The sequence below is a fragment of the Pipistrellus kuhlii genome, unplaced genomic scaffold (genome assembly GCF_014108245.1).
Source record: "Pipistrellus kuhlii isolate mPipKuh1 unplaced genomic scaffold, mPipKuh1.p scaffold_m20_p_35, whole genome shotgun sequence".
NCBI lineage: Eukaryota > Metazoa > Chordata > Mammalia > Chiroptera > Vespertilionidae > Pipistrellus > Pipistrellus kuhlii.
The window spans coordinates 1,728,544-1,746,456 of NW_023425535.1; the positions used below are offsets into that span (position 1 = coordinate 1,728,544).

Genomic DNA, 17,913 nt, shown 5'->3' on the forward strand with positions numbered 1-17,913 from the left:
CTATCCCTCTCTCTTCCTCTCTGTGAAAAATCAATAAAATATATTTAAAAAAAAAAGATCTGTTCCTGAATGTTGGCTGCTATTTCATAGGCCCTGAACCAATTCAACTCAGTGACTTTCTTAGTTCTGTTTTGTGGCTATTGTTTATATTTGAGGATAAAGCCCTGAAAAGATGAGTAGGGGAGTGAGAATGGCTGCCAGTGTGCACACACTGAGCTCATCACTTTTCCTCCGATGTGTCTTGCTCCCTCACGACTTCTCTGCACAGGCTGCTCCCTTCTGGGCCATCCTCCGTCCTATGTCTGTTACCAGAACCTCATCTTTCACATCTCATATTAAGCTCCACCTCCTCCAGGAAGTCTTCAGGAAACTCCCTAATGACGGGATTTACAAGCTGCATTTTTTATTTCCCAGCACCCAGCACTCTATCTGGCATAAAGGAGAAACCAAAAAATACGTATTGGATGCATGAGAGTGAGGTTGCTTTTCCCAAACAGAACAAACACTCCATTCTTGGGAGGAATTAGGGACCTATGCTAGAGGATACGCATGCTGAAGAGGAGAAAGGTCTACATTGACTAGTTCTAAAACCCGGATTTGCATTGCACTTGCTTTCAATGATATAGAGTGAAATCTGGTCAACTTCTTTTCAAAGGCTGTATCAGAATGGTTTGCAATTAATGTATTGATCACCAGCCCTAGCTTATTCTCCATTGTTTGTATGCTGGCTTGCAGTGCTAGAAAATAAATCATTTCTCTAAACTAGGGAAACATTTCCCTTACAACTTTAATGTCACTATTAATTTTCACTGACTCCGTATTTACAGGCAGCATAAATAAAGCATGGAGAATAAGAAAGCAAATCAGCCGTGGGTGGGGCTGCTGCTGCCGGCCTGTGACTGGCCATGGCGTGCAGGCCACTCCAGCTTCCAGGCCCAGTGCAATCCCCTGGCATTCGACTTCTCTTGTATAAAGTAGAAATTGCTCTGCATATTTGGTGCTGTTATTATTGTTCTGGTTTCAAAGACCATTCATCGTATCCTCACGAAATCCCTGGGGAAAGAGAAGTGGAGTGTTACCTAGGCTCTAAAAATAAGGAGGAGGAGGTTCCGAGAGGCAGGTGGCCTTCCAAGTAGCTGGACAGTCGGTGACTCAGCTGTCACCCGGCCCGTACTATGGGCCCGTACTATGAGCACAGCCCATGGTCACGTGCTCAGGCATGGCAGAGCCTGGGCACCCTCCGACCTGTGCACTGGCACTCACCATGACCGTGTACTCCGTCTGGGCGCGGATGGCATTCTTCAGGAGCAGCAGCTTTTCGGAATCCTGCACACAGACCAGGCATGAAGCATGTGGGTGTGAGGAGCAGGCCGAAGGGGCGGCTCCCTCGAGACCCCTCAGACGAGCGGGGCTTACCGGCACAGCAGCCTCGTGGTCTGTGACGGCTTTCACAAACCTCAGTGCTTCGGGGGTGGCCGATCGAATGTTGTCCACCCGTCCCTCCCGGAAGCGGCGGATGGACGCGCTCTCATAGGTGGGCACGAGTCTGCAATGGAGCCTGCACAGACAAGGGATGTGATGAGTGCAAAGCTGATGCATCCTCCGGGACTCAGAAGCACAGGAGGAGGACAGCCGCTGGCTCTGGTTTCACATCCTGGCTTTGCTTGGCAGCGTATTTCATTTTAATGTTAATAGAGTTCTAGGAGGTTTCCCAAGATGAATGCCCGAGTCGCTAACAGTAAGAACTTGTACATTTCCATGCAGCGGTGACGATGCTCAGATGTAAAACAAACTACAAAGTAGCTGTAAAAAACCCCAACCTAGTGGGGAACCTAGAATTTTCTGCAAGACCTGATGAATCTTTGATTAATAGCACAGAATAGAATAATTGTGTAATTAATCATTCACGCCCCCGAGAGAATCCTGCTTTATTTAAAACAATTCACACATGAACTATGGATGGCGGCAGGGAGGGGCCTCAGTGGTCATGGGTATGAAGTCCAGAAGCAGCTGGGCTCCCAACAGACCCTGGGCACCCTGGGTGTGCCTCTCCTCTGGACAGGACAGGACAGCAGGCCGCTCCCCCCAACAGCCAGGGGCCCCTCTTCTTTAGGCTCGGACCAGCACCCCAGGCTTGCGCTTGCGGACCTGGCTGGCACACACCTTTCTTTACTAGTCAGTCAAGTCCTGGTTTGGGTTGGGGAAGGGAAAGACACAGATCTGAGAAGAGCAGTGACAGCCCAAATCACTGCAAGCCACGGCCCTGGGTCTCGGCCTCCTTGGGGTACGTCTCTTCCACGTTGGGTGGCCTCCAGGAGGGCGGAAGGCCACGTCGAGTGGGCACAGTGCTTGGCTCCGTTTGCTTGAGCAAGTGAATAGGCTTCCATGGCCCTCTCTCTCATTCCCCAAGAGGCGGGCAGGGCGCTCAGTCCCTTATCCCCACGCCCCCCGGAGGCAAACAGACGCCCTCGCTGGCTGGGTGCTGCTCAGCCTCAGTGGAGGCAGCTTCCAGGTTCTCACTGAATCCAGGAGCAGATTTTTTTTGGTTTGTTTTTAATTCATTGAAGCTTAGACTCTGAAGAATGCTCTCCATGTTTTAGCTATTCATGAGCCCCTGAGCCTCTGGCCACGTCCATTCCTGCCCAGGTCCGGTGACAGCAATGGTTTCATGAGGAGGGGGTGCTCTGTGCAGGATCTGAAGGTCTGAAGTGCTCACTGATGGGAAGTGGGGGCAGCCATGGCTCCGGCAGGACCCTGGCCTCAAGGCCCATTTCAGCCATTGCTAAGGGAGTATCAGAATGACACTGACTACAGTTCCAGACACAGGTCCTGCCCCAGGTCTATGGGGATAAGGTCTGTGTCCCGGCAATGGGGTGACACCAGACTTCCCCAGTGAGTTAAGAAGACAGATGCTCAGAGGTGCTGCTCCCTCCCCCAGGAGTCATGGCCCAGGGGACACCAGGACCCAAAGGTGCTGCCTGCTCATTGCTGAGACTGCCTCGCTCAGCTTTAGACAGGGCCACTTCGTGTTCCCTGGACGTTGCAGACCGGAAGCAGATCTGATGGCCGCCTGCCATTCGCCGTCATGCCAGCCTCTGAGCTGTCCCCCTGGAGCCCTGAGCCCTGGGCCAGCCTTGGAGGAAGATCTACTCTGTGTGTTAGTTGTAGCCCGCGGGCCTTGTGTTTGACACATGTGCTCTACACTCTGCCCTCAGCCCTCACTCCACACCCTCTAAAGGATTTCCTGAATCACAGACCTGGCCGAACCACCCCTAGCTGACGCTCACATGTGTCTCCTCATGTTAGACTCAGCACCTGATGCCTACTCTGTGCCAGGTGTGCCAGGTGCCCAGCGAGTCGTGCTTGGGAGGGGCAGTCTAGAAAACAAAGTCCCCACGTCAGTGGACAAGGTAGTTCACACGAATCACATGCCACAGAAGGAAAAGAGACACGTGGTCTGACCGAGGACTGGGTGGCAAGGGGCCTGAGGGGCACGCCTTAGAGAAGGGGTCACATGAGGCCCTGAGTGGTGGGCAGGAGCTGGCAGGAGAAGAGCAGTGGTGACGTGTGAATCAGCAGAGACGCAGCCAGAGCAAAGGTCCAGAGACGGGAGAGCTTGGGGGAGGACGCCCGATGAGGCCGCTCACAGGAGCTTTCTAAGCCTGGGCTCTGTGGGAAGCCGCTGGGAAGGTGCAAGGTGGTAAAAGAGAATCTGGTTTGCGTATTTCCAACATCACGCTTTATGAAGATAGGATCTAGAGAGCCGAGTGGGAGGCAGAGGCCCAGGGAGTATGCTGCACTTGGCCAAGCATGAGATGGCAGGGGCTGGGGAGGGGCCCACGGAGGCGGAGGGGGTGGAGGTGAAGGGCAAAGAGACACATGGACAATAACCGACGTGGTGGGGGACGAGAGACAGGGACGAGCCAAGGCTGAGTCCTAAACCTTTGACCTGACCCCCTGAGGGATGCTAGCTCCATTTCACTATTGAGGCCAGAAAAACGGGAGTGGTACTGCAGCCACAGGGACCAGGTGGACTGGGTGAGCTCAGGAGGAGGTGCACCTTCTCACCCCAACATCCCCTGCCGGCGGCCTGGCCTTGTTGGCTCGTTCCTGCCTTTGCACTGTGCCCCTGGCCGTGGCTCAGGCACCTGCCCGGCTGGGACAGCTTTCCCCCTCCTGAGGAGGTTTGATACCTTGAAACCCTGTTAGGCGGCACCTCCATCCAAGGTGCCCTGCCCTCTGCCCACCTCCAGCCCACAGGGGCCTTCCTCTCTCCAGGCTGTAGAGTCTGGCGAGAGAGCAGCTTGCCAGCCCCGGGCGCTCCGCTCACCTATAGAAGGCCAGCTGGAGGGCCACCTGGATGAAGGCGTCGGGGCTGCACTTCTGCTGCTTAATGAACGTCTTCCCGTAGTTGTCAAACTTATACACCACGAAGTCAAGATTCTTTACTATTCTGAGGAAAAGAGAAAAGATGCTTTGATTTCATGCAAAACAGAATGCGCACATCCCCGTCTCACCACGTCTCTTGAGCCTGCACTGTGCCAGCACTCTGAGGTCCAGGACAGCGCTCGGCCTGCAGGAACGGAGTGTGGCCCCGGGCATGCTGGGCCAGGGTCACTCTCCACTGAAGGCGGGGCGTGGCTGGGTGGACGATGGCCTGCCTGGCTGCAGGGAGGGACTTGGGGCAGGAGAGGCATTTGCATGGCAGGGAGGACACGGCCATCAAACACAATCTTAGCAGCTCTGCAGAAGTAAGGCTGGGAGAGGCCATTCATTTGACGTGTTGGGAAGGTGTGTCCAGCTTCCCCATGGATTCCTTTGGCATCCTGGCCATTCTGCCAGACCACAGACCCTCTGTGTCCAGGGAAAAGCCCATTTCTCAGATGGCGGTGTGTCGCACTCCTCTCTGAGACGCACCCCTGCTGCCCTGGGTCACTCACTGCCATGAAGGCTGCCTGCCGGTGACTAAAACCCATTTCACCCAGAGGCTGCTGCTGCCGCTCCATGCCACACCCAGCCCGTGATGCCCATGAGTCATTGTCAGAGCAGCAGGAAGGTTCCCGAGTCTACACTGAACCCTGAGCGCTGGCCTCTGCCTTCTGCCCCCCAGTGTGGCCACAGGCCTCTCCCTTCCGCCCCCCAGTGTGGCCACAGGCCTCTCCCTTCCGCCCCCCAGTGTGGCCACAGGCCTCTCCCTTCCGCCCCCCAGTGTGGCCCCAGGCCTCTCCCTTCTGCCCCCCAGTGTGGCCACAGGTCTCTCCCTTCCTGCCCCCAGTGTGGCCCCAGGTCTCTCCCTTCTGCCCCCCAGTGTGGCCCCAGGCCTCTCCCTTCTGCCCCCCAGTGTGGCCACAGGCCTCTCCCTTCCTGCCCCCAGTGTGGCCACAGGCCTCTCCCTTCCTGCCCCCACTGTGGCCACAGGTCTCTCCCTTCCTGCTGCCCATTAATGACCAGTCTCCTCCTTCATAATGAGCATGAGGTCCAGGCTGACTGCCCCCTGGAGCAGAGGTCAGCAAGGTCCACACCACACACCCACCAGCCACGTGCCAGCAGAGCCCTGGGGGCAGCCTTGGTCCCTCTCACACTCGCTCCCTCTGGACCTGGCGCTCCTGCCTGCCCCCTGGGAACGTTTTCCTGCCACGCGCGGCCTCAGCTCTCGGTGGGGCCACGCCAGGTCTGGGGACTCAGAACGCAGAGAGCCCGCTCCCACAGGAACGTCTGGCCCGTTGACTCACCGGCCCCACACAGGCTGAGCTCACGGTCACCACAGCCCCCTGGAAACCTTTGCCCAGACTATGCCCACTCGGACCCCATTCTTGTTCGTGTGCAGCTCAGGACCCTCCTGTTTGCCCACGCACGGGCCTCTGGCTCCTCAGGTCCTCCAGAGAGCAGCTGGGGGCCTCAGGATCCTGCTCAACCCCCTAAAAGTGAGCAGTTCTCCCCTTTCCCAGGGCTCAGCAACCAGCTCGCCCTCCTAGTGCTCTGCTTGTGCCCACACGGCTGCCCAAGGTTGAGATATCAGCACCACCTTATAGATGAATGGTGACTGCCCCTCCCCCACGAAGGCCGGCCAACCTCCCCAGCAGCTCCCAGTGAGCTAACTTGTCCTCCCTACCACTCGGCCTCCGAGTCCAGCCACAGTCTATCCAGCTCACCTACCCTGTTCCCACAGGCTCCTCCCTGGCTCTCGGAAACCCCTGCACACCGTCCTCCAGGGCTCCTCACAGTGTCCAGCCTGTGACGTGAGGAGCGCGGAGCTCTGGACAATGTGGCTCCCGCCTCTGGCCATCCTCTCTTGCTGGATCTTTAATGAACCCACCACTTCCCAGCTGCCTGCAGACTCCTCTCCATCCTGCCAGACCCGTGGCAAAGCCCTCCCTCACATCCTGGCGGAATCCAGCCCGTGTCCTGTGGGTTTGGGTGACTGCATCACACACCTTTGCTGGGGGGTCCACTCCCCCCACGGAATCTGGGGGGCAGGCCTGGCACAGGACCTGTGTCCTCAGAGTCTCAGCATAGGCCTGGCACAGGCTACACTGGCGGCTGCACTGCCCTTGGGAACGGGAGCTCCCTTATCAGGTTGCCCTGTAAACTCAAGCAAAGGGAAGTAGCTGGGATTCAAATGAACTATTCAAACCAGTGTTCACTACTCCTCTGACGGGACGGGGTCCCCGCCTTGGCTCTGCTCAGGCGGGCAGAACCCTTGGAAAAAAGCTGCGCGTTTGCATTTTATGGAAATGATGGGTCTGTCAGCAAGGTCATTTCCCCCCGAGTTATGGCTCCCCTTCACTTTGCCTACATTTCCATGTGGGGTGGGGCGGAGGAGCGGGGTGCTCAGCAGCCAGGACAGGAAGGAGGACACGGGGTAACCCCGGAGCACCACCCTGCAGGAGCCCGGCTTTCCCTTACCGCTGGAGTTTTTCTGCGGAGGAGGCTAAGAAGCCTTGAATCACGGGGGAGCACTTCCACCGCAGCCTCCGGGGGGCCGGCAGCTCACTGACGGAGTCGGCGCGGACCAGCTTCTTGCTGCTCATCCTGCAGGCAGAGAGGGGCCTCCGAGCCTGAGCTGGGGCTGCGGCAGCAGCTTCGGGGCCTCTGTGTCCCGCCACCCCAGCGGCCGGAGGGGCAGTGGCAGGAGCTGCCCTGCCACTGCCTGAGGGAGAGTGAGGCTCCGAGGCCACCCAGACTAGCAAGTGGCAGGCCAGAGTCCCTCCAGTTCCACCCGAGTCCAAAGCCAAATATTATTGTTGTTGTTGTTGTTGTGTTATTATTATTATTATTATTATGTTGCATTTTCCTGTTCAACTACACATACCACTAACAATTATAAAACATTTGGAGATAAACTGAAACAAACTGGGCTGCTGTGTTTACAAGGGTTGGTTGGGTTTCCAGTGACCCTAAAGAGCCCCCACATCATGGAAGAAGTTTAGAACTTAGATTTAGGGAGAAGGTTCCAGAAGGAGAGAAGGAGCAAAGCCGTAAACGGAGCAGGAACGCGGTGTGTTTCAAGGCCAGCGAAGCCCTTAGTCCGGCTGGCTCGAAGGCTAGGGAGGGCGGCCCAGCCGACGGACGGCAGGAGGGGTAGCTACAGCCCTTCCTCCATGCTGGGTCTTCAGTCCACCCACCCGGGACTCGGGGCACACAGTACGGTGGATGGGGTCTCCCTGGACTGAAGATGTTTCTAATTAGCCTCTCCCTAACTGCCCTAAACCAGCCCTTCTGTCCATGGCTGGTAAAGCATAAAATGTCCCTTTCAAGCTGGTTTGCAAATCCAGTTTTGCTAAGATGCTTTCCAGGCTTATGCAGCTCCTGCTGCCCCCCCCCCCCCCCCCCCCCCCCCCCCCCCGCCTTCCTGGGCCGCTTGGCCGCGGGGCAGTCTGGCATGGCGCCGGGCTGCAGGGGGCCCTCCCTCCAGACTCACATGTGCTTGAGGAGGTGCTCCACGCACTGCACCAGGACGATGCCGTCGAACGGGGAGTGCTCGCACACCACGCCGCAGGTGCCGTCCCTGCCCACCACGAACTGCGTGAAGGAAGAGATGTGAGCGGGCTTCTGGGCATCAGCATCTCACACCTGTCCTCCGGCTCCAGGCCGGGCCCCTGGCCACCGCAGGGAACCCCTTCTTGAGGCCCTTGTCTCCCGAAAAGAACCCTGCATGCAGCTGCCAGGGCCCGAGACTGGGCGTTGCACCCAGCACTGGCCTGCGCGCCCTCCCAGAAACGCTCTGGGCGGGGCAGGCGCTGCCCAGGGTCCCAGTGGGCCCTGACCAGCTGGGCACACTCTGCCTCAGTCATGGGCCCGTTCCCTCAGCGTCTGTGAGCCCTGAGCCCCTTCACAGCGGTGGCAGGGACACCGTCCTGAACTACACTGTGTGAGGGGTGCCGGGTGGCCCTGGTGTTCGGGCACCACTGGTTTTATGCCCAGGCCCTAGACCAGTGTCTGCCCCATGGCAGGTGCTCAGTGACTTTGTGGGATGACCGAATGAAAGGAAACACTCCAGTCTGGACGGCGCACAGATGCCTGGGGAGAAATCAAACCTCTCTCGGTGGGAGAGAGGAAAAGGTGTTCAGAGACCCGATTCCACACTGGGGGGACCGCGGCCGGGAGAGGCCACAGGCACCTCCTCTGGCTTCTGTCTGCTCTTGGCTGACGGCCTCGGACAAGGCTGGCGTGCAGCACTGAGATGAGGCTCCAGAGGAGGCACATGGGAGGACCATGGGAACCGGGCGGGTTACTTATGAATTTTCATGATCTTACAAAGCTGTAGTCAGCTGACATGGGAAAGGGACATGCTCTGCACAAAAACCCTGGGAGGAACGCACAAATAACCCAATTAAAGCAGGGCCGCCTGCAGCTCAGCCCGCATGGCCACACTCCAGAGACCAGCCAGGCGAGCGAACGAGCTGCTGAACCCTGCCGGGCACACACACACAGCACACCGAGCCCACTGTCTCCGCTCCCCCGGGGGCCAAGCTGTCAGCTGCCCCAATCTCCACTCCCAGTCTTCACCTTCCCATAGACTCCATGGCATAGAGTCTCTCAAAGCTCCCCACTTTTCTCCCCTCCCCCACCCCGTGCCCCGGCCTTCTGTCCCAAGAATGCTCTCTGTCCTCCCAGTTCCTGCCCATGAAACCAGCGGGGCTCTCCGGCTGGCCTGGTAACCTGTCCCACCTTCGGACAGAACGCAGAGGTGGGTCCGGTCCCCACATGAGGCGGGGGGGGGGGGGGGGGGGGGGGGGGGTATGGTGCCCACTCACACAGGGATGTTTTTCTGTTCCTGCCACTGAAAGAAAGGCAGCAAACAGTGCCTTTTAACAACCTGCCTCTGCTCCGTGTTCTGTACACCCATTATATCATTTCCCTCCCCCGCTGCTCCGCGGAAGGCGAGCCATTAGCATCGCTGTGAAGGCTGACAGCCAGCGCAGCGGCGAGGGCAGGTCGGAAGCAGCAGCGGCAGTAGGCACCCCCACGAGGAGGGCAGCTGCGGAACGCAGGGTGGAGGAGGACAAAACGAGCCTGAATGCTCGCTATGTGAAGCCAGAGACCGCTCTGCTATGTGATGAGGTCACGGTGACAGTGCGGTGGCCTTAAAAACAAGCAGGGTTCGGTTTAGGGTGGGCATGCTGGACAAAAGGGACGGGAGAACAGGAATGAGCGGCCCAACCGCCCCCCGCCCCCCGCCTGCATGAGCATTTTCTCCAGGCCACGGTGAGCGCCTTGTTTCTGAGCTAACGTCATACGATGACAAACAAAAGGAATTGCTTCCTTTTATTCTGGCTTTTCCTCTGTGGAGATGCTGGGCTGCCCTATCTCCCAGGGATGAAGGAGGTGTGTCCGGCGGCCAGGCCGAGGGGACAGAAACTCAGAAACGCTGAAATCTCTGGGCATCAGATGTGATTCTTGTCGAATGTGTTGAGGACTTGTTTGGTGGGCCCTGGCAGATGGCCACCTTACAGTGTGTGGTGGGAGGGGGAGAGCCCAGGGCTGCCCAGGGGACCGGCATGGCACAGGCTGCAGGAAGGTTGCTGAGCATGAGTGGGGTTTGGCCACCGGCCCCCGAGGAGTCCTGGCCAGTCCAGGGCTGACACCAAGGCCCCATCTCCAACCCCTTCAGCTCCCTGGGCCCCGCATGCAGTGTCCTGGCCAGCAGAGGCCGGCCAGCAGGTCTGCCCCACGTGAGCAGTGCTGGCTCAGGCCACTGGCCACATGGTGGCGGCTCACCTGCAGGGACTTGTCGTACCAGCGGTTCGCCCCGTTCCGGCTGCAGCCTCCGCCGTGAAGGAGCTGGAGCGCCCTGTTGGTGTCACTGAGCTCCACGCCGGCCGGGGCGTCCAGGCACACCAGGCACATGCAGCGCTCGATCATGTCCAGCGAGTCCCGGTTGGTGGAGTCTGCAGGGCGGGCAAGCAAGGACTTACCACCTGTCCCACTTGGGGCCTGGGGCCCCCTCTGCACCGCCCCACACTCCACAGGCAGACACACACCTGGACACCCAGACCTGGAGCCAGTCCTGACCCCTCCCCAATCCCAGTGTGTGGGTGTGAAGTCAGCCTGAAAGTCCCTCCAGCTGTGGCCAGTTCTGCCTCCAGATGTGTGGCCACTTCTCTGCCTAAGTGAAAGGAGCTGGTGCAGAGCCTTCTCCATGGACACTAGACTATGCAATTCCAATGCCTCATCCACAGCGCCAACTCCCCACCCAGAGCACCAACTCCCCACCCACAGCGCCAACTCCCCACCCACAGCGCCAGCTCCCCACCCACAGCACCAACTCCCCACCCACAGCGCCAGCTCCCCACCCACAGCGCCAGCTCCCCACCCACAGCACCTTGCTCCATACCACAACCCCAATCTGCCACACGGGCATATTTATTTGCCCTGAATTATGCTTTTCAAACATTACTTTCCAGAATTTTAAAATTAATTTGTTTTACATGGAAGTCAGAAGTAAGAGAGCCAGGGTACTGCTCTCCCCGCCTCACCCTCCCCCCCGCCACTTCTACCGCCCCTTCTGCAGCTATGTCGCTGCAGGAGCAGATGGAAGGGCCAGGCTGCCCTAAACCTGTGACCAGATGAGCCCATGGGGCCCTTTTAGGCCAATGGACTCATCACGATAAACAGATTAAAAGCCACTGAGTTGTGCAGGAGGCCTGTTGCCAAGGGAGCTGGAACCCTCCCCCGGGACACTGGGCATGGGGTTCTGCCCACAGCAGAGCTAGGCCAGCCAGATGGGCTGCCGCAGCTTCCTCCACCACAAAGCCTGCCGGAGACCAGGCTGGTCTGCCCTGGCCCTTCTCCAGGCAGGACTCTTCCTGGTGGCGGCTGTCTCTCTCCACCACCCACAGGGCTGTGGCTCTGGGACCGCTGGAGAGGCTGCACACGACCCAGAGAGCCAGCCTTCCGGACTGGCTGCTGCACCATCACCACCCCGAGTCCCAGGGACTGCCTGCAGGGAAGGTGAGGTGGTGTTTGAGGCAGACAAACTGTCCAAGGGCAGCGAGTGTGTGATTGCTGGCTGCATATTGCAATGCCATGCTGCCTTCAGCCGCAGGGCACCTGGTTTTTAGCTTGGGACAGCGGCAACCAGAGGTTCAGCAGCACTGCCCAGCCTCCCTTACCGCCAGGGTAACCATGTGTCTAAGTCCTCCCAGCAAGATCTAGAAGCACTTCTGACAGCTTCTAAGAAACCTCCTTAGCGATGACTGACATGGGCTCTTTGCCCTTCCCGCCTTCCTCCCTCCTGCTGCCTGGAGCACAGGTGTAATCACTGGAGCTCTAGCCTCCTCCCAGGATCAGGGGGGTGAGGGCCACCCCCTCGCAGCGAGATGGAAGAGCCGCAGCCTCCTGTGTCAGCGCCGGTCACTTCCGGCACACATGACAGTGAGAGGGCCCTTGTATTTTTAAACCACTGTGATGGTGGGCTTCCTGTCTCCGGTGGCCATATTTAACCCAGCGTGCATGGTCTCGTGCGTTGGGTTCACATTCTCACATTGCAGGGATCAGCTGCAGCTGAGAAGATGCACCCTTCTTTGACAGGTTTTGCTCATAATACAGCCCCCCTGGGTCCTGCAGACATTTAAATTCAAGGTGCTTGTCCAGAAGGCCATTCTCTCTGTGGAATATGGGGTCTCCCTTCCCCCACTTGGGTGTCCCTGGTCCTGAGCAATGGCTTCCCCTCTCTGTGCCCCTTGGTTCTGAGCCCAGGTGCACAGCCCTCTGCATGTGCAGCCACTTGCACTCACGGCTCCTGTGCCTTCCCTTCCCCACTGGGTCCTGCTGAGTCGGGACTCCCCCTTTCAGGGCCCGGCTTTGGAGCCTTCTCTTCTTCCAGAGCCTCAAGCCAAGAATCATGCCCACCATCTCACAGTCACTGGAATGGCTCCCTGAAGGGAACGTGTGGGAGCAGACGCAGCTCCCACTCTCAGGCTCCAGGTCTCCTCACAGGCTCTACTCAGCGGCCCGGCCCTGCCTGTGGGTTGCAGCCAGCACACAGCACCGTCCCAGGCACGGCCGATGAAGCCCGTGGAGGACCCCAGCAAGAACATGCCTGTCCTTCTTTCAGCCCAGCTGGGCCCTGGAGCTCCTCTTTACCTTGGCCTTGCCCTAGCCTCTTGGGGCTGCTCCCTCTCAGGCTTGTGGCAAGTTCACCTGCTGGTGCTGTGGGCCTCGAGTGAGGTAATCCCTGAGGCCCTCCCTGGGTCTGCTAACACCTGCTGGCACGCGATGCTAAGGCTGCCTGTGCTGGTCCCTACCCTGCCCAGGCGTCCCTCCAGGTTCATGAGAAGTTTCCACATGTCTTCCTGTGAAAGGCGTTCCCAGTCTCTCACCACCCCCTTCCTCCCCTTTTTGAAAATTCTGGGGGAAGGAGCCATGGCCCAGAGTAGAACTACCACTCTGGGGAGGAGGGTGACCAGCCGCCCTCTGCCATCCACCCTCCCTCCTAGAATAAAGAGGGTCTGGGGAGCACCGTGCTTTCAGGATGCCCCTGTTCCCTTGGGGCCAGGATGACTCATCACCTTCCACGTGGCCTCAGGCTCTCCTCCTCAATCTCCTGAACACCAAGCTGAGGAGCTAAAGATGAATGAGGCCCGTGGCCCTGCCTTCCCGCTGCGCAAGTGTGGTGGAGTCATCGTGTCACCCTCAACCTGGCACAGCTCCTCCTGCCCACCAGGGAGAATCCAAACTCCTAAACACAACGCCTGGGTCCAGAGCTACCTCTGCTGCCCTCAGGGCTCACATCCCCTTGCTCTTCGCATGCACCGCACACCAGCCTCCTGCCACACCCTAGACCCCTGTGCACACATGTCTCCTCACCACTGCACAGGCTTTCTCCGGACGGGCGTCCTTCTCCCGAGCTGCCTATCGAAGCCACGCTTGTGGAACCCTCTCAGCTCCCAGTCCTCTAATAGCGCTGGCCTGTGTCCTGGCACAGGGAGAGAAGCCCAGACAGACTTCCCGCCCTCCAGGATGCCTCACACCTGGTGCCACCTGCTCAGTGCAGATGAGGAGCCCAGGCTCTGTCACCAGGCCAGCCTCACACAGGGCCGGTCCAATTCCCTCTACACAACTGTCTACTACCACACAGCACGTGACCCCAAAGTGCATCCTGCCCCAGACATCCATGCCTCAAGCAGGCACAGCCAGTCCAGCCCCAGGAGCTCTGAACTGGTCCCCTCCCCCATCGATGAGCTTGCAGAGGGTGAGGTCTGGGCCCCAAGCTCAGGCAGGCAATGTCTATTGCTGTCAATGGACTTGATAGTGTATGAGCAGGTAAGGGTGAGATCTGTGTGCACAGTTCAGAGAGGGAGCCCAGAGGAAAGGCCATGGCTGCTGGGGGGTCAGAAAACCACTACCCTGGGGGGCATGGAGCTTCCCGGGGGAGTGAGGAGCGGGAAGGAAATGGGAAGGGATTCATGACACTTTGCACGGCTCGAAGCTCTACCCATCTCTGCTCCAGTAGGTGGCCTGACCAGTTACCATGTTGTCTGGTCCTGCACCACGTGCTGTTCTGGGGTTCCTTTGGGCTCCCAGGCTGGCTAATGACTTCAGAGCATGAGAAGGCCTGGGGCAGATTCAGATACACAGAGAGGAAGGAGAAGCTTGTCAGGAAGGGGACAACTGTATGAGAACAGGCTCTGAGGGCTGGAAGGGTTGAACACGTGCAGGGTATGGGTGAAGCTGGCAGGTGTTGTTAGCTAACCTTGCTGAGCTCCTGCTCTGTGCCAGGCATCAATCAGAGCTCTCATACAGGTGAACATTGAGCAGGCACTGCTATCATCCCTACTCACAGTGAGGCCCAGAGGAGCACAGCAGGGAGCCACTGGCAGGTCTGGGCAGAGGCTGATGTGGTCAGAGAGAGTCTAGGTTGCCAACAGCTTGGGAAGGGCCCTTAGGAAGGGCACGACACTGGAGCCAGACAAGGGCCATGAGTGGCCCTAATGCTGCCCACCTTGGACCTGTTTGCCATGTCTCAGTGATCTCTGAGAACTCGGGTCTGGTGTCTGCCCAAACCTTGGTGCCTAAACCTAGGAGCAGCTCCACGGCCAAGGTGGCATGGGAAGGCTGCAGCTCCCCAGGAGCCCCAGGGGGTCCAGCCAGAGGACTGGGAGCAGCCTGACAGAGCCTGTGAGTAGGAAAGTGAAGGCTTGGCTCACTCCTCCCCAGCTGGGCAGGAAAAAAGGATCGCTTCCCAGGCATCAGTGCCCGCCCCCTTCCAGACAGGAGAGGGGACTCATGGGAAGGCTGAGCCATCACTCCTGGCATGCTGGCTGTGCAGGGCCCTGGAGCTCAGGGCCAACCAACAGGAACCAGGTCCTGGCTCATTAGACAGAGTGAAATGGGAGCAGGACAGCCGAGTGGGGATGCCAGGTGGCCTTGCAAATGAACTCCCTCATACAAGGAGCTGATCGGTCAAACGCTGACAAGTTTATCGTGTCAGGCAGAAAATAAACTATACCAAACTCATCCACCATGACTCTGGCTCAAATGGAAACGTGGAGCCGAGGACTGGAGGCACACGGCAGGGGCCGTTTGTCTTGTGACATCGTCATCGAGCACACGGAGGCTCATTTAATGCAGTAAATCAATCTTCCTCAAGGAGCCCTGCTTAATAGTGAGAAGTCGGAGCTGAGTAATAGGAGGAGCTCATTCTGCCACCCACGCACGGGGAGATGACAGCTTTGGTGATGCAGAAATTCCAGAGGCCACCAGGGGCTTGGAGGGCCCTGGAGCTTCTGTTCGCGGTGGAAGCTTACAGACTGTGATTAAGGTGAGCAAAGAGAAAACAGCACGGCACCTCTGCCTTTGGAAGTCTGCAGAACTCTCAGGTGCTGTACACACACACACACACACACACACACACTGTACACACACACACACACACACACACACACACACACACACACACGAACGCGCGTGCGCCTTCGCTGAGACACTTGTTTGCTCTGGGAAGTTGGCCTGGGTCAGCTTCATATGGTCTAGGGCAGCAGTCGGCAAACTGTAGCTCACATGCAGCTCTTTGGCCCCTTCCACAAAATACATGGCCTGGGCAAGTCTATTTTGAAGAAGTGGCACTAGAAGTTTAAGTTTAAAAAATTTGGCTCTCAAAAGAAATTTCAATTTTTATACTGTTGATATTTGGCTCTGTTGACTAATGAGTTTTCTGACCACTGGTCTAGGAAGATGAAGGCACCTAGCACCTCCTCAGAGGCTTATAGCTTCTAAACCATTGTGAACCCCATCTGAGCATCCTTCCTCCCCAGATGAAGGGATCATACCTCTCTTGAGAGGAAATCTGCCATCACACATGCCATGTACTTCTCTACTCTATGGCTTATGGGGTAATCTTTAGGTTCCCTATCCCCAGGGCTATAAGAATTCTAAGAAATGTGTCTCTTGCACAATTAAACTTGGTCTTTGCAAATCAGAACTGCTTTGACTTGAGTAATAAGGGCTCTTTAGAAAGCTCAAGAAGGAGGGACTTCTACTTCTAAGGAGAGAAAATAGACTTTTCCCTACTCCTCCCACTATATTTAAAACAAACATAGAAGACTCTGAAAGATGGAAAGAGGAAGTCAGAATGACTAAGAACCTCAGGACACAAGGAACATATGATAGTGGGTTCCTTGGCTGTCATGGACTAACTTATGTCCCCTCCCTCTGCCCTCGACTTTATATATTGAAACCCTACCCCCAATGTAACTGTATTTTGAGGCAGGGCCTTTAAAGAGTTCACTAAGGTTAAATGAAGTCATAAGGGTGGAGCCCTAAACCAATATGCCTGTTGTTCTTATAAGAGGAGGAAGAGACCAGGGATGTATTTGCAAAGAGTAAAGGCCATGGGAGGATGCACTGAGATGGTAATTGTCTGGAAGCCAGAGAGAGTGGCCTCAGGAGAAACCAACCCTACCAATGCCTTGATCTTGTACTTCTAGCCTCCAAAACTGTGAGAAATAAATATCTGTTGTTCAAGCCACTGGGTCTTTAGGTTTTCTGTTTCTCAAAACCTCAGACTTGAAGCTGAAGTCGCCAGCAACATAAAAACACAAACAAGAGTGGACAAAACAAACAAACAAACAAACAAACAAACAAAAAAACACAGCAGCCTGATAAAAGCCTGCTCTCTTTAGCCAAAGGACCAGGTAAGAGATAGAGTTGCAAAACAGAAAACTTTTAGATAGTAATTTACTCCCCCACAACCCCAGCCAAGACATCAGGATCTAATTTGTCAGTGATATCTCAATAATGCTGAAATTTTAAAAATAAAATAGCAACAGTTTTCCAGCATAATACAAACACTATGACATAAGCTTATCGAAAGGCTGAGATATAATTGTAAGATTGTAGAATGCTCTCCTCTCTGCAGCTTCCCACTACATCGCCAGGCTCTGGTGCAATAACAGGACCAGGTAGGAGAGGGTTAAGGGAGGACAAATGGTGATGGAAGGAGACTTGACTTGGGGCAATGAACACACAATACAATATACATATGGTGTATTACAGAACTGTACACGCGAATCCTGTATAATTTTATTAACCAATGTCACCTCAATAAATTTAATAAAAATTTTAAAAGATAAAAAAATGATAATTTCAGGACTAAGAAATATAAGAGCCATTATTAAAAGGCCAGTCGATGGCTCAACAGCAGAATGTAATGGACAAGAAAAAAAAAATCAGTGGAGTTGGAGATAAAGCAATAGAAATTAGCCCATTTGACAGAAAGAAAATAGACTATTAAGAAAAAAAACAGAGTCTAAAGGATCTGTGAAACAAAAGCTCTCACAGGGCAGGAAAGATTAGGATTTCACTGTTAGAAATAATGGCTAGAAACTTCCCAACTTGGGCAAAAGACATCGATCTAAAGATCGAAGGAGCTCAGCTAATCTCAAACAGAATAAATTAAAAATGCACACCATGGCATAGCATTAGTCAAACTCCTGAAAACCAAATACAAAGAAAAGAAAGTTGAGAGCAGAGAGAGCGAGAGAGAAATGACACTTTGCCTATGCAGAAATATAAAAGCAATAGAAATTGCAGCGTATTTCCCAGCAGGAGCCTTACAGCTGGTGGGAGATGGTGTGACCTTTCTCTGTGCTAAAGGAAAAGGACTGTCACCCCAGAACGCTACGTCCAGCAAAATATCCTCCAGGAATAAAGGGAAATCAAAGCATTCTTAAGTCAGAAAACTCAAAGAGAATTTGTCTCTAGCAATCTTATAAACAACTTTTCATTTTCTTTTTGAGTTTTTTTCAATTATATTTCACTGTTGAGGCAAAAATTATAACACTGTGGTTTTAAATTTATATTAGAGAAAATATTTAAGATAATTATATTATAAATGGAGAAGAGTAAAGAGATGTAAAGGGTGGTAAGCCTTCTACACTTCACTAGAAGAAGCAAAATTTTAACAGAAGT

The 17,913-nt window shown here is 55.7% G+C and overlaps 1 protein-coding gene across 1 annotated transcript in view; it reads right to left on the minus strand.

Annotated features, from left to right (window-relative positions):
* The window catches only part of CHAT (choline O-acetyltransferase), a 45,562-nt gene that overhangs the window by 3,192 nt on the left and 24,457 nt on the right, over positions 1-17,913 (minus strand). Inside the window, exons 7-12 of the mRNA XM_036461198.2 lie at positions 10,222-10,391; positions 7,922-8,022; positions 6,907-7,032; positions 4,331-4,453; positions 1,417-1,558; positions 1,264-1,326 (exon numbers count right to left, since the gene is read on the minus strand). Coding sequence (XP_036317091.1) covers positions 1,264-1,326; positions 1,417-1,558; positions 4,331-4,453; positions 6,907-7,032; positions 7,922-8,022; positions 10,222-10,391 — 725 coding nt within the window. The remainder of the gene's footprint in view (positions 1-1,263; positions 1,327-1,416; positions 1,559-4,330; positions 4,454-6,906; positions 7,033-7,921; positions 8,023-10,221; positions 10,392-17,913) is intronic.